The sequence below is a fragment of the Apus apus genome, chromosome 3 (genome assembly GCF_020740795.1).
Source record: "Apus apus isolate bApuApu2 chromosome 3, bApuApu2.pri.cur, whole genome shotgun sequence".
Taxonomy (NCBI): domain Eukaryota; kingdom Metazoa; phylum Chordata; class Aves; order Apodiformes; family Apodidae; genus Apus; species Apus apus.
The window spans coordinates 58,893,413-58,910,816 of record NC_067284.1 but is presented as its reverse complement, the minus strand read 5'-3'; the positions used below and the strand labels follow the sequence as shown (position 1 = coordinate 58,910,816).

The 17,404-nt window shown below is 37.8% G+C and overlaps 1 protein-coding gene across 31 annotated transcripts in view; it reads left to right on the top strand.

Annotated features, from left to right (window-relative positions):
- Positions 1-17,404, top strand: part of NRXN1 (neurexin 1) — a 759,121-nt gene that overhangs the window by 345,667 nt on the left and 396,050 nt on the right. For all 31 annotated transcript variants that reach the window (XM_051616125.1, XM_051616124.1, XM_051616135.1 and 28 more), the window contains 3 exons: positions 9,811-9,933; positions 14,562-14,943; positions 15,473-15,663. In XM_051616125.1, coding sequence (XP_051472085.1) covers positions 9,811-9,933; positions 14,562-14,943; positions 15,473-15,663 — 696 coding nt within the window. The remainder of the gene's footprint in view (positions 1-9,810; positions 9,934-14,561; positions 14,944-15,472; positions 15,664-17,404) is intronic.

Sequence of the window (17,404 nt, the reverse complement as noted above, 5' to 3'; positions counted from 1 at the left end):
TTGGCTCCAGGATTGTTCTGGGAACTGGGAAGCTGCCTGAGAAAATGGGATAGCAGGCTCATGAAATAGTTGCTTTCCTAATGTAGTGCAGTAGCTTAGGTAGAATGAAATTGAAGATGTTGATTTGAAAGTGTTTAAGTGCTTAAATGTACTCAATTTCTTTTTTATTTTTTCTTTTCATTATAAAAGCCATGTCAAACTAAGGTAAAAACAAATTAAGATTTACTAAAAAATACACAAGTATTTTGTGGAAGTGAATCTGCTGAGGCTCAATTCAGAGTCCTGGGTTTTGGGCACACTTTAAAAAATGTAATGTGATTCAAAGCAGGGTATGAGGATATGACCTTGCAGTGTGTTTATAATGCTGCAAGATCTTTGTGAGTGTGCTTTTTTTTTTTTTTTTTTTTTTTTTTTTTACCCTGCAGTAAATGCAAAGTAAGTAACCTTGCAATGAATCTTCCTTTAAATTAGTATGGACCTGTTGTGTATTGAAAGTTGATGCTCATCTTAACTACAGCAAAGTCAGTTGTCAAGTTCAGCATAATTTGTGGAAATCTGCCTGCAAATGTTCAGCAGTGAGCTGAAAAAGCATCAACTGTATGTTTCAAGCTCATTCACTTTGCTGGGTTTTAGTTCAGGGCCTTCATAAACTCTTTAGTACCTTTAGCATGTTTTCTGATAGTCATGATCCTTAGAGAATGGAACAAAAGAGAAACTGCATTCATTAAAAATACAGGGATTTTGCTGACTTCTGGTTTTAGCTTTTAAACCATACTTTCATTATTTGCAAGAAGGAGGAAATTTACATGCCCTTAGGGCTATTTGTGTTTCACTTACTTAAATATATGAATTACAAAACTAAATTAAAATTAAACAGATTCCTGAAAATAAATGTTTTAGGTAATGTATTGTCTCTTGCTGGGTTAAACATTTTGTAATACATTAACAAAACCATTCTTATGCTCTCATGTACTCTGAGCTCATGCATAGTTGCAATTGCAATTTCAAAACCATTTTTTTCAAGAAATATGGTTCAAGCCAGCAAAGCACACTTCCCAATTTAGAGAGTATCTATATGTCTTCTACATTTACTTTGATGTGATGGGAAAGACTAGAGGCCAAGACTCAGAACTCAAAAGCTTACTAGTTTCTTTCTCCACCTTGGTGAAATTCAGTCGTGGTCCTCATTGTGTTTTTTAGAGAATAAGCTTTCACAAGACAGGGGTTTATCATCAGTGTCTTTCCTGACAGACACCAGGAATCCTGAGATTTAATTTAGTCCTATAGATCTGTCTTTGTTCTGCCCTCCCACCTTGATCCAGTGGCTCCATTTAGATAATTGAGTATCACCAACAGTTAATATCTCACAATTTTAAAGAAATTAATGGATGAGTATGTGCACTGTCACACCCCAAGTTAAATAGCTTGCTTAAAGCAAAAGTAGTTCCTTTCCTGCTGGGAGAGGGTAAGTAAGTTCACAGAAAGGAGGGAAAAGAAAGAGGCAAATGATAATAGAAAACTTAGTGTCCTCAGACTTGAATATGCTCCTTGATTCTTGGATTGGTTGTTTCTCATATCCTTCTGTGGATTTTTCTTCCCCAGTGCATTCACTATGTATGCTAGTTTTCCTTATTAGTAAACTAGATCAATATTCAGTCCAGTTTGGTCATGTACAGAAAGCCAATAGATTTTTCAACAGTATGTTGTTTAGCTTTCTGCATTTCTGTATGAGTGCATGTGCCAAAACAGATTTAATATTTTAGTTCTATTACTCAAAATAATACAAGCAAATCTATTCCACAGCTGAAATGAAGGCTAATGAATTATATTAGCAAATCTAATCTCCTTCATCTTAATTTCTGAAATGTCAGGTTTTGCTTTAAAAAGTAATAAAAATACCCTAAACTGCCAATACTTCACCCAGATTGCCAAAAGCAATTTTGCTTATAATAAAGCTATTGTGGGCTGGAACATTTTGATGAAGCAGTGCAGATTGATGTGTTTTGCTTGATTCAATTCAGTGAACATGCTGTTCTTGTGGAATTTTCTGTATGAGTCTGTTGGGAATAAAATACAATTGACAGTTTCTTTGACCTGGAATAAGACTTTCTCAAGTTAATTTATCAATTAGCCTTAAGTGATAAGCTGATATAGATTGTTGATCTTTAAAAGGCACTAAGTTTTTATTAGTAAGAAACATGCATAGTTAGGGAATTTCAGGATGATGCAGTCATCTAAAATACAATAAATTTGCTATAACAATTTACTTCTTAAATTCAGGTTTGCAAATGAGTGATTTGAAAGACCAGAATTGTTTCTGCAGCCTACCGCCATAGAAAGGATAATGGAGATTAAGAGGCTTTCATTGTTTGTCTTGTGTTTTTTCATCTAGTTCTGAAGGAATCTTTTCTAAGCATGTTGTGCTGCAGACTGGTGCATAATATAAATGCCTCACAAGGTTTGCACAGTGACTGTGAGACTGGCTACTTGCTGGAATAGAAGCCTAGATTATAGGCATGCTAGATTTACCCTGGAAAGCAGGATAAATGAGATGACACAGAGTTGTCTGGTTCTGTGTCAGATCTTTACAATACTGCTCTCAGGTGTCTCTCAGAGCTACTCAACTGTCTTTAAAATTCGGCTTGCTTTGTATGTATTATGTTAGCTGTAAGACTTCTGAAATCCTGGCGTCCTTGACCTCAAAGCAGTATTCTCTCTTAACTGGAGTGATCTTAGGGTTTTGTCCAGTTATTCTCTCAAATTTCAAATGGGAAATGCCACCTGATACTGATTGCTGTAGTGTGATAGTTATCATTAGCAAACTAGGCTGAAATCACTGATGTTTCCTGTTCTGACCAATAGATAATAGTGGTTTGCCTGTAACTAACTCAGGTTCCAAAGGTTAGTGTAGCATTCATTAAACCATCCAGTCTCCCTTACTAGTCCCTATTTACTGTCTTTCTTTCAATATTTCATTTTTATATATACATTTGATCAGAAAACTGATGGTCTGAGCAAGTCTGGGTGGCATTTTTGTATGTGCATTTGTGGGTGACATTGTAAAAGCCAGTAATATTTCCTGTATTTGGTTCAGACAGCTCATTTTGTATGTGTTTTGGTACAATGCCAAAAAGCTAGTATATTTTTTTGGTTTTATGATGTTCTGCTCAAATAAGTGGTTAAAAGATCTCCCAGTTTAAGTACAACACGATAGAAATCTTTAAGAGAAAAAGTAAATATGAATGTTACCATCAATTATTAGAGTCATTTGAATTCAGCAAATTTTCAGCACTTGAATTAGACTGAATAGGCTCATCACAAGACAGTAAAGAGAATAGGAATCCCCAGAGAATATTGAAAATATTAAGCACACTAAAAATTGTGTGGGGTTCATACATTTTTCCTTTAACTTTAAAAATGACCAAAGGCAGTTAAGTTCTAGCTGAGGTGCTGAAAATAAAGTAAGCTCAGCTTTAGGTGCCTAAATAAAGGTATAACTTAGCATGTTTAGGGCTTAAAGTTTACATGTTTGCATGTCCAAGTTCATAATGAATGGCATCAACATTTGTACCTCTGTCGGCTGGCTGCACAGTCTGTATTTTCCCATGTAAAAATACGTTTCTACAAGCAATTATCTGCTTTTAAGTGGATGTGCGGGTTTTACTGGAATGCTGAACTAGGAACAAATTGTGGGAGCCATGAAAGTGCCTATTCTTTTTCATTTGGTGCTATCAATTCATACTAGGGCTGCATAAAATCTCATAGTTATTTAAGTCTTTAAAAGAGTAAAACAGCTGAATATAGATGTTGATAATAAGTTAGAGGAGGTACTATGTGTAGTTTTGCAGGATACAGCCTGTCTCTGAAAGGAAAGGTTGATGATCAAGGTATTAGTGTCTGAGAGAATCAGTAGCTCAGAAAGTGAGTGAGTGCTGGTTACATTAAGCAAATTAACTGTTTCCTGTCTAGAAAGAGACAAATATGTTCCTGGGGAAGGACAGCTCACCAGCTTATGATCTGGTGGTAATTACAGAGACATGGTGGGACAGCTCACATGACTGGAATGTTTGTCATGGATGGCTATGTTCTTTTAAGGAAAGACAGGTCAAAAAGTCAAGGTGGTGGAGTTGCTCTTCACATGAGTGAGCAACTAGAATGTATTGACTTCTGTCCAGGGGTGGATGAGGAGTGACTTGAGAGTTTGTGGGAGTGAATTAAGAGGCAGGCTGGCATGGGTGATACTGTTGTGGGTGTCTATTACAGGACACCTGATCAGGATGAGGAAGTTGACAAGACCTTCTACAGGCAGCTGAAAGCAGCCTTGCAATTACAGGCCCTGGTTCTCATGAGGATTTTAACTACCCAGACATTTGCTGAAAGGCCTACTCAGCCAGCCATTCATAGTCCATGAGGTTCCTCCGGTGCATTGATGAGAACTTCCTGATGCAAATGGTAGATGAGCCAACTAGGAGAGGAGTGTTGCTGGATCTTATACTCACTAATAAGAAGGGCCTGGTTGAAGCGGTGAAGGTTGAGGGAAGCCTTGGCTGGAGTGGCCATGAGATGGTGGAGCTCAGTGTCTTGTGCAGTAGGAACAGAACACCCAGCAGGATCACAACCCTGGACTTCAGGGCCAACTTTGACCTTTTCAAGCAATTGCTAGGGGAAATCCCATGGGACAGGGTACTAGAAGGTAAAGGGGCCCAATATAGTTGGTTAATATTCAAGGACCACTTATTCCAGGCTCAAGATCAGAGTCTCCCAACAGGTAGGAAATCAAGAAAGGGAGCCCAGAGACCCACCTGGTTAAATATTGGCAAATTTAAGTGGAAGAAGAGATCATGCAAGGAGGGGCTGGCCACTTGGGAGGAATATAAGGCTGTTGTCAGAGGATCTAGGAGGGCAACCAGGAAAGCTAAGGCCTTCTTGGAATTAAGCCTTGCAAGAAAGGCCAAGAACAACAGAAAGGACTTCTTCAAATACATTGCAGACAAAACTAAGACTAGAAGCAATAGGGCCCACTGCTGAATGGGGTGGGTACCCTGGTGACAAAGGATACAAAGAAGGCAGAGCTACTGCCCCAGGCCCCTGAGGCCCCAGAGGAAATAAAGAAAAAGGGGGAGTTTGCCCTGGTTGATGAGGACTGGATTGGGGATTAATTAAGCAGTCTGGATATCCATAAATCCATAGGTTCTGATGGAATGCAGTCACAGATGCTGAGGGAGCTGGCAGAAGTCATTGCTAGGGCACTCTCAATCATCTTTAGTAAGTCATGGGGAGCAGGAGAGGTCCCTGAGGACTGGAGGAAAGCAAATGTTACTCCGGTCTTCAAAAAGGGTAAGAAGGAGGGCCTGGGTAACAATAGACTGGTCAGCCTGACCAGACCTCCATCACTGGAAATGCGATGGAACAACTTATCCATGGCACTGTCTCTAGGCATATCAAGGATAAGTGGGTCATTAGGAGCAGTTAACATGGTTTTACCAAGGGGCAGTTATGTTTAACCAACCTGATAGCCTTTTATGAGGACATAACCAGGTAGATAGATGGTGGTAGTGCAGTGGATGTGGTTTATCTTGATTGCAGTAAAGCATTTGACACCATCTCCCAAAGCATCCTTATAGCTAAACCGAGGAAGTGTGGTCTGGATTATTGGGTAGTGAGGTGGATTGGGAACTGCTTGAAGGAAAGAAGTCAGAGAGTTGTGGTCAATGGGACAGAGCCTAGATGGAGGCCTATATCTAGTGGAGTCCCTCAGGGGTTGGTACTGGGACCAGTACTATTCAATATATTCATCAGTGACCTGGATAAGGGAACAGAGTGTGCTCTCAGCAAGTTTGCTGATGACACTAAACCGGGAGGAGTGGCTGACACACCAGAAGGCTGTGCTGCCATTCAGAGAGACCTAGACAGGCTGGAGAGTTGGGCAGGGAGAAACTTGGTGAAATTCAACAAGGACAAGTGTAGAGTCTTGCATCTGGGGAAGAACAGCCCCATGTACCAGTACAGGTTGGGGACTAACTTGTTGGAGAGCAGTGTAGGAGAAAGGGACCTGGGGGTCCTGGTGGACAGAAGGATGACCATGAGCCAGCAATGTGCCCTGGTAGCCAAGAAGGCCAGTGGCATCCTGGGGTGTATTAGAAGGGGTGTGGTTAGTAGGTCAAGAGAGGTTCTCCTCCCCCTCTATTCTGCCTTGGTGAAGCTGCATCTAGAATATTGTGTCCAATTCCGGGCCCCACAGTTCAAGAAGGACAGGGAACTGCTTGAAAGAGTCCAGCACAGAGCCACAAAGATGATTAAGGGGGTGGAACATCTCTCTTATGAGGAAAGGATGAGGAGAGAGAGCTGGGTCTCTTTAGCTAGGACAGGAGGAGGCTGAGGGGCGACCCTCATCAATATTTATAAATATATAAAGGACAACTGTCGGGAGGACAGAGCCAGGCTCTTCTCAGTGATGTCCAGTGATAGAACAAGGGGCAAAGTGGAGCATAGAGGTTCCATGTCAATTTAAGGAAAAACTTTTTCACTGTGAGGGTAGCAGCTCACTGAAACAGGCTGCCCAGAGAGGTTGTGGATTCTCCATCTCTGGAGACATTCAAAACCTATCTGGATGCATGTGACCTATTCTAGGTGTCTCTGCTCTGGCAGGGGAGTTGAATTAGATGATCTTTTGAGGTCTCTTCCAATCCCTAACATTCTGTGATTCTGTGACAGCTTGAGGAAAATGAGTGGAGAGACATAATGTTGGAAGGGTAGTATACAAAACAGAAGAAAATACCTTAAAAAAATCAACACTCTTCCTTTTCTTCTCATGGGGGGTATTTAATATTTCTAAAGAAAAGAAGGAAAAAAAAAGCCCAACCCCCAGAGAAGTGGCAATATGATTTTTATTTACATATGATAGCACCTTCTGCTGGTGTGAGTTAGATGAAGTGGAATCAGATCACTATAAAGTCTGAGTTAGACTGGAGAGCCAGTGATTTAGTGGATCTAGATTAGTAGTAGATTCACTATAAATTAGAGCACCGTAAACAAGAGCAGAAGAATCTGAACTGTGATGATCTCAATCATATGATGTTCAAATAAATTTCAGGTCAATGTATTTGAAAGTCAGCAAGGAAAGCACCATTTTACAAGGTATGTAAAGATTTTCCTTCTGAGTTCTTTGTACCTCTTGTGTGGTATCATGTTTTTGTGCTTAAGCATTTAGGATTTTTTTTTTTCCTAAATACACTACTCACAAGCACATTTACTACTTTTATACGCAAAAGCATGTTCTTGGCCAGAAAGCAGCCCAAGAACTACATTCTATTCAGGAACGGTGAGCATCTGTCCTTCCCCACCCACCTCTCCAGCTGCCATGGAAAATCTATGCTACTTTGCAGAGATAACACATGATGTGACAGGCACATACATGATACCTGGACACTAGGTCTTCCTATTTTGTAATTCTTTGCACTCTCTATGACAAAGCAAAAACACCTCTTCTCTGTTTGAGATTGACTTCAGGAAGGAAAAGCCTCTTTTCCATGCAAGATAGCTGTTTTCTGCAAGGCCAGGACTGGTTTTAGTGCATTCCTTCCATGGCATGTTATAGCCAAGTTTGTTCCTTTCATAGCTGTTTCACCATATCTCCCTTTAATCCAATTTTTTATTGCATGCACTGCAAACAAAGGTAGCTCATAGGTGGTTCTGACCTGATTTTTTTACTTGGAGTACTCTTGCAAAGGAAGTAGACCATACATTTAATTTTGCATCAGGGAGAGTTTACAAGTCTCTAACCAGTAAAAGATAATAGACATATTTCCCTGTATGAATATAAGCAGGCAAGTTGGATTTGACATTTAAATACACTGAAGCACCCTTACATGAATGGAACACAACAGAAGGTTGTTAATGCGACAGCAAATTAAAATACCATATGTTTTTAGGTCTTCTAGATATCTATTGTGAGATAAAGGAGACTGAGTAGCTCAACTACTTAAAATATCACCACAAAAAAAGAGTTGAAGTAACTAAGATTTTTACTCATGTTTTTTAAGCATCTTTTGTAAATCCATCCCTTGTCTCCCAAATCTAGTTAGAAATTGCTTCCATTAAAGCCTCCAATAAAATACAGAACTCTCTTAAAGAGCAATTCACTACATCTATATCACCGCATCCAAAAAGAACATTATTCACTTAAGCTTTATGCAAAACTGGTCTTTCTCTTGTCAGAGAAAGTAAACACATAAGGAACAGAACAATTCAGGTAGCTGACAGCAGTGAGTTCATACATGTCTCTTTCTGCTGGGTTTGCACACCTTTCCTAACCTAGTGTCAACACAGAGGCATAAGGAAGGCAACATGATGGTAGCAGAATCCCACTGCCTTTGCTGTAGCTAGTATGTTTATTCCTGGAGATCCCTTGGCATGTTCAAAGTAACAAAAAATGCAGGGCATTCAACCAGCAGCAATTAAAAAAATGCTGATAGAAAATGGAAAAGTCTGAGATGAAAACTGTTACAATATGCTGAACAACTGCTACACTAAGCTCATAATGTCTTTTCCCTCTGTGCAGTCCTGCAGTCAGGCTTTGATTTTAGACAGTGTTGTACAGTACTCAGTTACTAATGGGCCTCTTCCATCACAGTTAGCCTGCACTAGGTGGAAAAGAATCCAAAAAGAAATGCAGAAGAGTTTCAGAACAAGTGACATAACCTTTTTTAAAAGAAGGCTGGATGTAGTCACCTGGAAAGACTTAGTGGAGGTAATAGCCTGTCTCCATGTAACCCTAATGTTTTAGTGTAAAATATTACTTTATTATACGTCACATTAGTAGCAGCCTTTATTATACCACAGGAACTGAAAAACAGGCCAGAGAGGTTGCTATCCTGGAATAGGGTAATTAGTTAATTCTAAGTTGGCCTTAACTTTCAGACAGTCAACACATAGGTCCAATTACTGAGGTTTGAGCACAGAAGTTTTGATTGATTGGGTCAGTCCTTGGTCAATCACATACTCATATCAATGGTAGTTCATAGTCAGTATTTTGCTCTCTTTCTTTCTCTTCTTGATCAACAGTACAAGGGACAATTTACTTAATAATTTTTATCTGAGAGATTTTTCCCTAGGTATCAAAGATACTCTGTTTCCTAGATTTGTGAATACTTTGGTTATAGCAAATACATTGTGCTGTATGTAGGATTATATTTTCTTCAAAACTGTTTATTGTACCGCTTGCAAAAATAGCAGGTTACCAAAAAAAAGGCATCCATTAAACAAAAAAAGAGTGATTTGGAAGTCTGCTACCATCAGAATGTACAGGATCTGAATATTAACAATTCATCTGGAGGGTAAGGTAATAGATGATCTTTTGGTAAGGCTTAATAAACATAAACTGAGAAGCTAACATAGATTAAGAAAAATGTAACAAACATGCACACAGCACCTTTCCCCAAAACTTTGTCAATGAGGAACAAAATCTGGAGTTGTAAACATAGGCTGAAGTTCCTCTGGCTGCAGTAATCTCATTTCTTAAAGACTTGCTCATGACTGGAAAATGCATAACTAAATCCATGTTGACTGTGCCTATTTATGACAACCAGATTAATTAAATGTGCATATACAATATATTTATATAGTTAAATAAATAGTAAAGTGTTTTAACATCATAGCTCTGTATTTTGAGGTTTGCTTATACTTTGTAATTTTCTTGCTTGATGTGACTTTTAACGTTTGCCCAACCAGTCTCTCTGTCTCTCTTTCTCTGTGAGGTTCACAAGTAAACTGTTTAAAGATTGCATAATGACTGTTTGGCATATCCTACAGGCAAAGGTCCAGAAACCCTTTTTGCTGGCTATAACCTCAATGATAATGAGTGGCACACAGTGCGTGTGGTTCGGCGAGGAAAAAGTTTAAAGTTAATCGTGGATGACCAGCAGGCCATGACAGGTAGTGTGGCATTGTGACTTCATGTGAGAGGGGGTAAACACAAAGCAAAAAGTGACACAAGTAAAGTGCATTTATCTGAATCAACAGATCCCTTTTTTATTTTTTGGGTTAAGATAAAAAATCCATGTTACGCATCTTGAAATGCTGCTATTACAAGTAGTAGCACTTGGTATTAATGTTCCTCCAACATTGCTGTTGAAATTGATTAAAACCTCCATGTTGACATAAATTAATGTTTTTATAAAGTAACTGGAGAGAAGGAATTTGATGAGAAGGCAAGTAAAATGTTTTTGGCAACACACTGAATTTAAACTAAGGTTAAACTCTAAGCCATTGCTGTAAGAAACAATTTCATAAATGTTTGGAGGATATTCTATTGTATTTTAAATCTTGCAATCAGCTGTCCTCAATAATTGTTAAACAACAGATTTTTCTCAAGTACTAAAATAGCAGTTGTAATGGGAGAAATAAAATAGCATGAATGCTAGCAGATGTTAGAAATACATTCCTGTGTATATATTATCAGAAATGGTAGAGAAGACTGATTTTTTTTTCTGTTAAACATAAGGATTGCGTATATGTCGATAACAGCAACAGACCTGGCTTCTGGTCCTGAATACAATATGCCTAATTTTGTGTTAGCTGTTTAGTATGTTCCTTTGTTTTCAAGTAGGATTAAATAGCTTTTGTCATTCATTTTAAGATTTGTTAAAATGGTAACAATTCAACTTGATTTTCAAAAGGAAAGCACCTTCTTTAATAGTCTTTTTTTTCACCTAAGCAGAACACTTAAAACCATGTTACTCATAGAAAAATAATTGCTATGTATTCATTTTACTGCAAAAACATACTTTCTAGAATCAGAAATTACCAATAGGTATTCCAGAGGTGAAGCAAAAATTCAGTCTGTGTACGTGATGATGCTTTGAGTCATTCTCCCGAGAAAGCAGATGACCTAAACCAGTTATTTTATTTGTGAAAATAAATATATAGTACTGGAAAAAACTATACTGAAAAATATAATCTTGCTTCTTCAACTGGCAACTCAAGCAATAAGTCTACTTTGGGAACATTTTCTAGTTAGAGGAAGCAGTTTACATCCAATAAAATAAAGCGTGTAAAACCAAATGCAGATTTCCTGTGCTCCTTGTGGCAGATGGTTTATTTACAAATACTACAGGTTACAAAACGGCCAAGAAGTACTGTTTTAAGCTTTGGGTTCAGTCCCAGCTGTTCAGCACAGCTTCAGAAATGTTCAAAATATATTTCAAGGATTAAGATGAAAACAGGAGTTTTCTGTTGTGTGTAGTCAAGTCAAGTGAAGTAATAAGAATGCAGGGCTGTAAGTTCTTGTAATGACTCTCCATTGCAGATAACTAGTTACTGTCCAATATCATGTTCTGAGCAAACAGCTGAGACATTGGAACAGGCTTCCTAGAGAGGTGGTCGATCCCTCAAGCCTGTTAGTGTTTAAGAGGCATTTGAACAATGCCTGTAACAACATTTTAACTTTTGGTAAGCTGTGAAGTGGTCAGGCAGTTGTTGGTCCCTTGCAATTGAAATAGTCTATTCTAGCTGTCAAAGCCAGTGTGTTTTTTCTCTTCAGTTGCCTCCTAATCACACAAAAGTGTTCATTGTGGGTCCAGCTTTCTGGTACAATACTTGTATTCTTTCCACATGCCAGTATCTGTACTGTAAGCTGGCCAGAAGTTGACTCAAAATCCATCTCAGTTCTTAAAGCTGGAAGATGCCTACATTTGTATAATACACAGATGTTTAAGGTTCTTCATCAAAGGGAAGAAAGTCATCCCAGTATTTTGGAGGCAAAAAATCTTCCTGAACTCCCTGCAGGAATCTGTGCTGCCCATCTGTGGCCTCCTTCATCAGTGAGGAGGGAACTAGCATGAGAGAAGGAGCTAGAAGGAACCTGAAAATTTGATAACATGGAAAACCTGCTGTTAGTCCCATGAATATTACATATTCTACATGGAAAATATTTCTTGTCATGCAACACTGTGTGTTGCTAAAGCCTCCATGGGAATAAGTTTTCTCTTCCATCTGGTAGAAAGTCACATGTATACAATACAATTTCATGTTCAGTAGCTTTGCATTTCCTAAAGGGATAGTGAAAGTGTTGCCATAACAGATTGGAGTGCTCTTGCTCGAAACTGCTTAGAACTTTTCTTTATATGTCCTAATAATCAGAAATGTGTTTGAAATATAACTCTGTAGTTATTAATGTGAAAGATTATTATAATCTTATGGAAGCTTGAGGAAAAAATGTGCTTTTCTCCAAAAATTCCAGCTTCCCCTTCCCAGGCACTGTGTTTTCCATTTTTATTCTATTTCCACATATGAAAAGACCTCATCAGATCCAGAAAGCTTGAGCTGAAGGTGAAGCCATTTAATAATTCACCCTCACTTTTAATTTTTTATAGGTTTTGAAATATCACCTGTTCATCCATGTATGGAGCTTAGTTATCTTTGATTAATGCATAATTTGTGCATGGATAAATAATACCTTTCCAAATAATATCTAGCTTTCATTTGAAGTCATACAGGTGGTTTGTACAACTGAAATGTTAGAGGGAGATTTAGGATGTCAGCCCAGATTCTGAAACTTTTTTATTACTGTGCTCAAGCAAGAATTACATTTAAAGTAGTGAATGTAGTGAGGATACTGTGCTACAGGCCAAAGAACAGTGGATTTTTGCTATGACATTTATGCGATACCATCTGAAGTAATACAAGACTTGAAAACATAATGTTCCTCCTCTAAAACATGATTTTCAGCTGCCTGGCAGCGATCCAGTATACAGCTCTTGGCCTCAGAGCAAGTTACATTTTTTGAGTTTTTGAAGACAGCTCCTTTACTCATTCCTGCAAGGAAGAACCCACCTTTCCTAATACATCAAAAGAAATGGTTCAGAACTGATGTTCAGAAACAAAAACATCAAGGCGACTGTCCTTGGGGATTAAGGTGCCTCTTGAAGTGCTCAGCCTGTATGACTGTAGATCCCAGATGCTGATGATGTTCAATGACATCAGTATATTTAGGTCAGAATGCATCTTGAAGCTAAGTAATCTGCTTGTAAATATTTATCATAAATTATAAAACTTTTTTAAAATGGTATTAAAGCTTACAGACCTGTGTCCATTGTAACTTCACTTAAAGCTGTACTGGTATGTCAGTGCTGTGACTGAACCTGTTTGTGAATTCATCTCCTTGGGCAAAGCCCAAATACCTGTGTTCATCTTGCCCTTGTCCTTTCCCTGTTCACACATGCATACACAGACACTTGCTTATAAAACCTACCTCAAGGCTTTCTGCACCTCTACTAAACATGTCCAGCCTGGCTTAGAGCTCACACTCTGCTCTTAGAACAGTATGTTTAGGGAAGGACAGAGGGAACACACCCTGTCAACACCTTTGCACTGCAACAGTGCAAACTTGTATTATAGAGCAGTTTTATGCCAGTAATTTTCCAGCTTGGCTGGGTCTGCTATTTGCCTTCTTTGTACTCCAGAAAAGATATGAAATATCAAAGGAACTGAGAAATCTGCTCTATAGTTTCCAAAAGGTAGATTAAGTGGTAAAATTGATTAGTAATAAAAAGCTGGTTTGTCATAATACCCACACAACATGACCGTGAATCAGCCTTGTGATATCACTGCCCTACTTCCTTAAAATAAGCATGCGAATAAACCTCAATCTTAGGCTCTGATAGAAAAGAGAAGAACTCTTTAGTAGGCACAATTTTTATGTGCTGGGTAAGGTATTTAATAACTAGCTTCAAAACTTACATGACCTGTATTAAATGTACCCTGGCAGTGTTGATCCTTTCCTTCAGGTTAGCTCTGCAGTCAGCAAAATTCAGACTTTCTGCTGCGTAGGAGTCCTTGCATGACAACGTCTTAAAAGTAGGTGTGAGGCTTGGTTTTGGCCATCTTTCTGATTTAAGCAAGTGCCTTGCTGTTTTCAGGGGTACAAGACACTGGCAGACACCCTTGCTGCAGGCTTTCTGCTTTCTTCATGTCTTGGGCTCTGCCCCCTTCTCCCACAGTTTATCACTGTGGTACAAATCTAGTTGCTTTCAAGGAAGCATCTGTCTACCCTTGAAGCACAGGGTTTGGAACAGGGACAGCAATAACTTAAGACAGCTTAAACAGGAATCCTTCTTTCCTCTTACCAAATCATTAACTTCTAAACAAGACACATGGAGTGATATCCTCCAAACTGTTATGCCTCTCTTCCATGAAGCTCTAACATTGCAGTTTTTGTATTTGTCTTCTTTGTGTTGTGTGAATTAATTGCACTTGTTTATAGTAAGACCACATCCAGTTAAGTGTAACCAAAGTGAGGGATTTATTTGGCAATTTGATATACTGTGATATTGTGCTTCTGTTTAGAAATCTTGCTGTTTGCCTTATGTGAACATAATGAACTCAGTGGAAAGGCTCCTAGATGTTTACCAGTAGTTTGGATTAATTCAGAAGAAACCTCTTGAGAGCCAAGAATTGGCCTTGCACATTCTGAAAAGTGTAAAATGAAGATAATTAATCAAATAGTGTGCTTTTTGACTTCTCATTTCAGATGCTAACATGGGTTTTCTTGTTACTGTTTTAAGGTCAAATGGCTGGTGATCACACACGACTGGAATTCCACAACATAGAAACAGGAATAATAACAGAACGGCGTTACCTGTCTTCTGTGCCTTCTAATTTCATTGGGCATCTACAGAGTCTTACATTTAATGGCATGGCATACATTGACTTATGTAAAAATGGAGACATCGATTATTGTGAGCTAAATGCAAGATTTGGGTTCAGAAACATCATAGCAGACCCTGTAACCTTTAAAACAAAAGCAAGTTATGTTGCACTGGCCACGCTACAAGCATATACATCTATGCACCTTTTTTTCCAGTTCAAAACAACCTCTCTGGATGGATTGATACTTTATAACAGTGGCGATGGAAATGATTTCATTGTGGTTGAATTAGTAAAAGGGTATGTATGGATTAGCATAATGAAAAAAGACGTCTGTTCAAAATATATGTACAGGAGAAATACAAAGGAAAGTTTAAGATACAAACCTTTATCTGACTGGACATAAAAGCTTGATGAGTATTTTTTCAAGTTAAACTTTACATGCCTTATTGTGACTTTTTTTTTCAGATTAAGCTAGATGCCTGAAAAATGTGAAAGTAAAGAATAGGTATAACTTCTATTGTGTTTACCACAAAGAAGTAGTAGTTTGTAGCCTTCCTCTTTTTCTCTCTCTACATCTGTATGTGTGTGTTGGTACATGGAGTGCTTGTTACTTTCCAGAAACTTGGGACTGCCTCTCAGCTCATCTAAACAAATAGTGCCTTCTCTGAATTATGGTTCCTTCCCCATTTGGCATTCATTGTTGTCTTCTGGTTTTACAAGCACTACTGAAGAGTACAAGGAAATATGAAATGTTAGACATATTAATTAATGCCCCCATGCTATATAAAGAAAAAGGAAACTTTTCCATTTTTTTCTCTTTTCCCAGGTATTTACACTATGTGTTTGACTTGGGAAATGGTGCAAATCTCATCAAAGGAAGTTCTAATAAACCTCTGAATGACAACCAGTGGCATAATGTGATGATATCAAGGGATACCAACAATCTCCACACTGTAAAGATTGACACTAAAATCACAACACAGAGCACAGCAGGAGCGAGAAATTTAGATCTTAAAAGTAAGTACTCCTGTATAACCCACAGTGAGAATCATTGCAGAATGATAAACTGAATAAATAATGTATGTAAGTACAGTATAATTTTGTAACACCATATGAAACGTTTTATTTTATAGTAATAAATATTATCAGAAGAGCTGATATCTTCTTTATGTTAGACTGACAATGCCAGTTTAGTAGTAGTTCTACATGGTTAGGTACAACTTCAAATGCATGAAAATGCTACAGGAAATAAAAGTAGGAAATGGTAAGAACACAAAGTGGCCCATATATACAAAAAAATAATTGAGAAGCTCTAAAATGTGTATGAAAAAGGCTTGATTTTTACATGAACACAAGCTATGTAAGTAATGTGCAGAAACAGCTCAAGCTCTACAGTATGTCTACAAAGGTTTTGCAGAATTGATGGTCTCTGTATCAGAGAGTTGGGGAACATTGTCACCTCCACCACTGTTCCATATTCCACATAAAACCTACCTGTTGCTGGGAAACTAAATACAGTGCAGTATTTAGATAACATAAATATTTTGTAAGTAAAGTGATCTTATGTGGGAGTTCTCCAATTAATCAGTTACAAATACAAGTTGACAGATGTCTTGAATAATGCACATAATTACCTAAATATGTAATGCTTTGTAATTTCAGTTGCAGGGTGGGATAAACATTTTTACAGGTTTAAACTTATATATTATAGGTCCAGCTAGAATATTAAGATCCGTTTTTATAAACTAAACTGATATATATGTATATTTTTAAATATGTAATAGTAATTAGTTTTGGTATGCGGCTTTAATTAAGAAAAATCAAAAAAAGTTTGAAAAATGTGCTTAATAAAGGCACTAGGGGGCACTGTTATTTCACGAAATGCTAGTGCATTCACAGAGAAGGCTCATCAGGGAGAATAACCTATAAAATCCAACATTCCTTTGTTTTCTTCACTTTGAAAATTCTACTTTTGCTTTTTACCCTTTTGAAGTAAAACTGTATGGCGTATTTTCTAACCTTGAATTCCAGTGGAAAAAAACTGAAGAGCATAAAGAAACATCCCGAGATTTGAAGCGAGGAAGGTGAATTGTATTAGATTCTGATTTTATGTAATTCACCAGCCAGGAAACGTGATGAGTAAAAGAATAACAATCCTGACATATTCAGTACAGTAATATGTAGTGAGCATCTTTCTCAAACTGGTCTAGCATACACAGATCCTCAGCCTCGATCTTCTCAGAGTACTATGTTTCAGATTATATTTCAATATGTTATTATATTTTGCTTGGTCAGCTTCCTTGAATATATCAGCATATATCATGATAATTTTTGTTGGATTTTGGGAGGAATTAAAGCTGATGCATTTTATCCAGCAGGCTAAAACAGAGGAAAAAATGTCTTTGATTATTAGTTTTTCTTCCTTTGTATTCAGTTGAAATGTTTTCCTGTAGGTTGTTCTTTTCTGTTTTATGACAGTGTTTCTTACAGTGACACATCTCTTTTATGCTATAAACACTCCATACCTTTTACTGACACAAGCAGCTATGGTTAATTTCTTGTCCTATATTATTTTATCCATAGCAACAACAAATTCAAAATCACACTTCCTGCTAGTGATATCAATAATTATGTTTAACCAGCATTAGCATTAGGTGAAATATAAATATGTGTAGATGATATTGAATCTGCACCTTTCCTGAGTAATTGTAGAGTTAACAGATTTCAGATGCTGAAATCCAAGTTAGTCCTGGAAAGA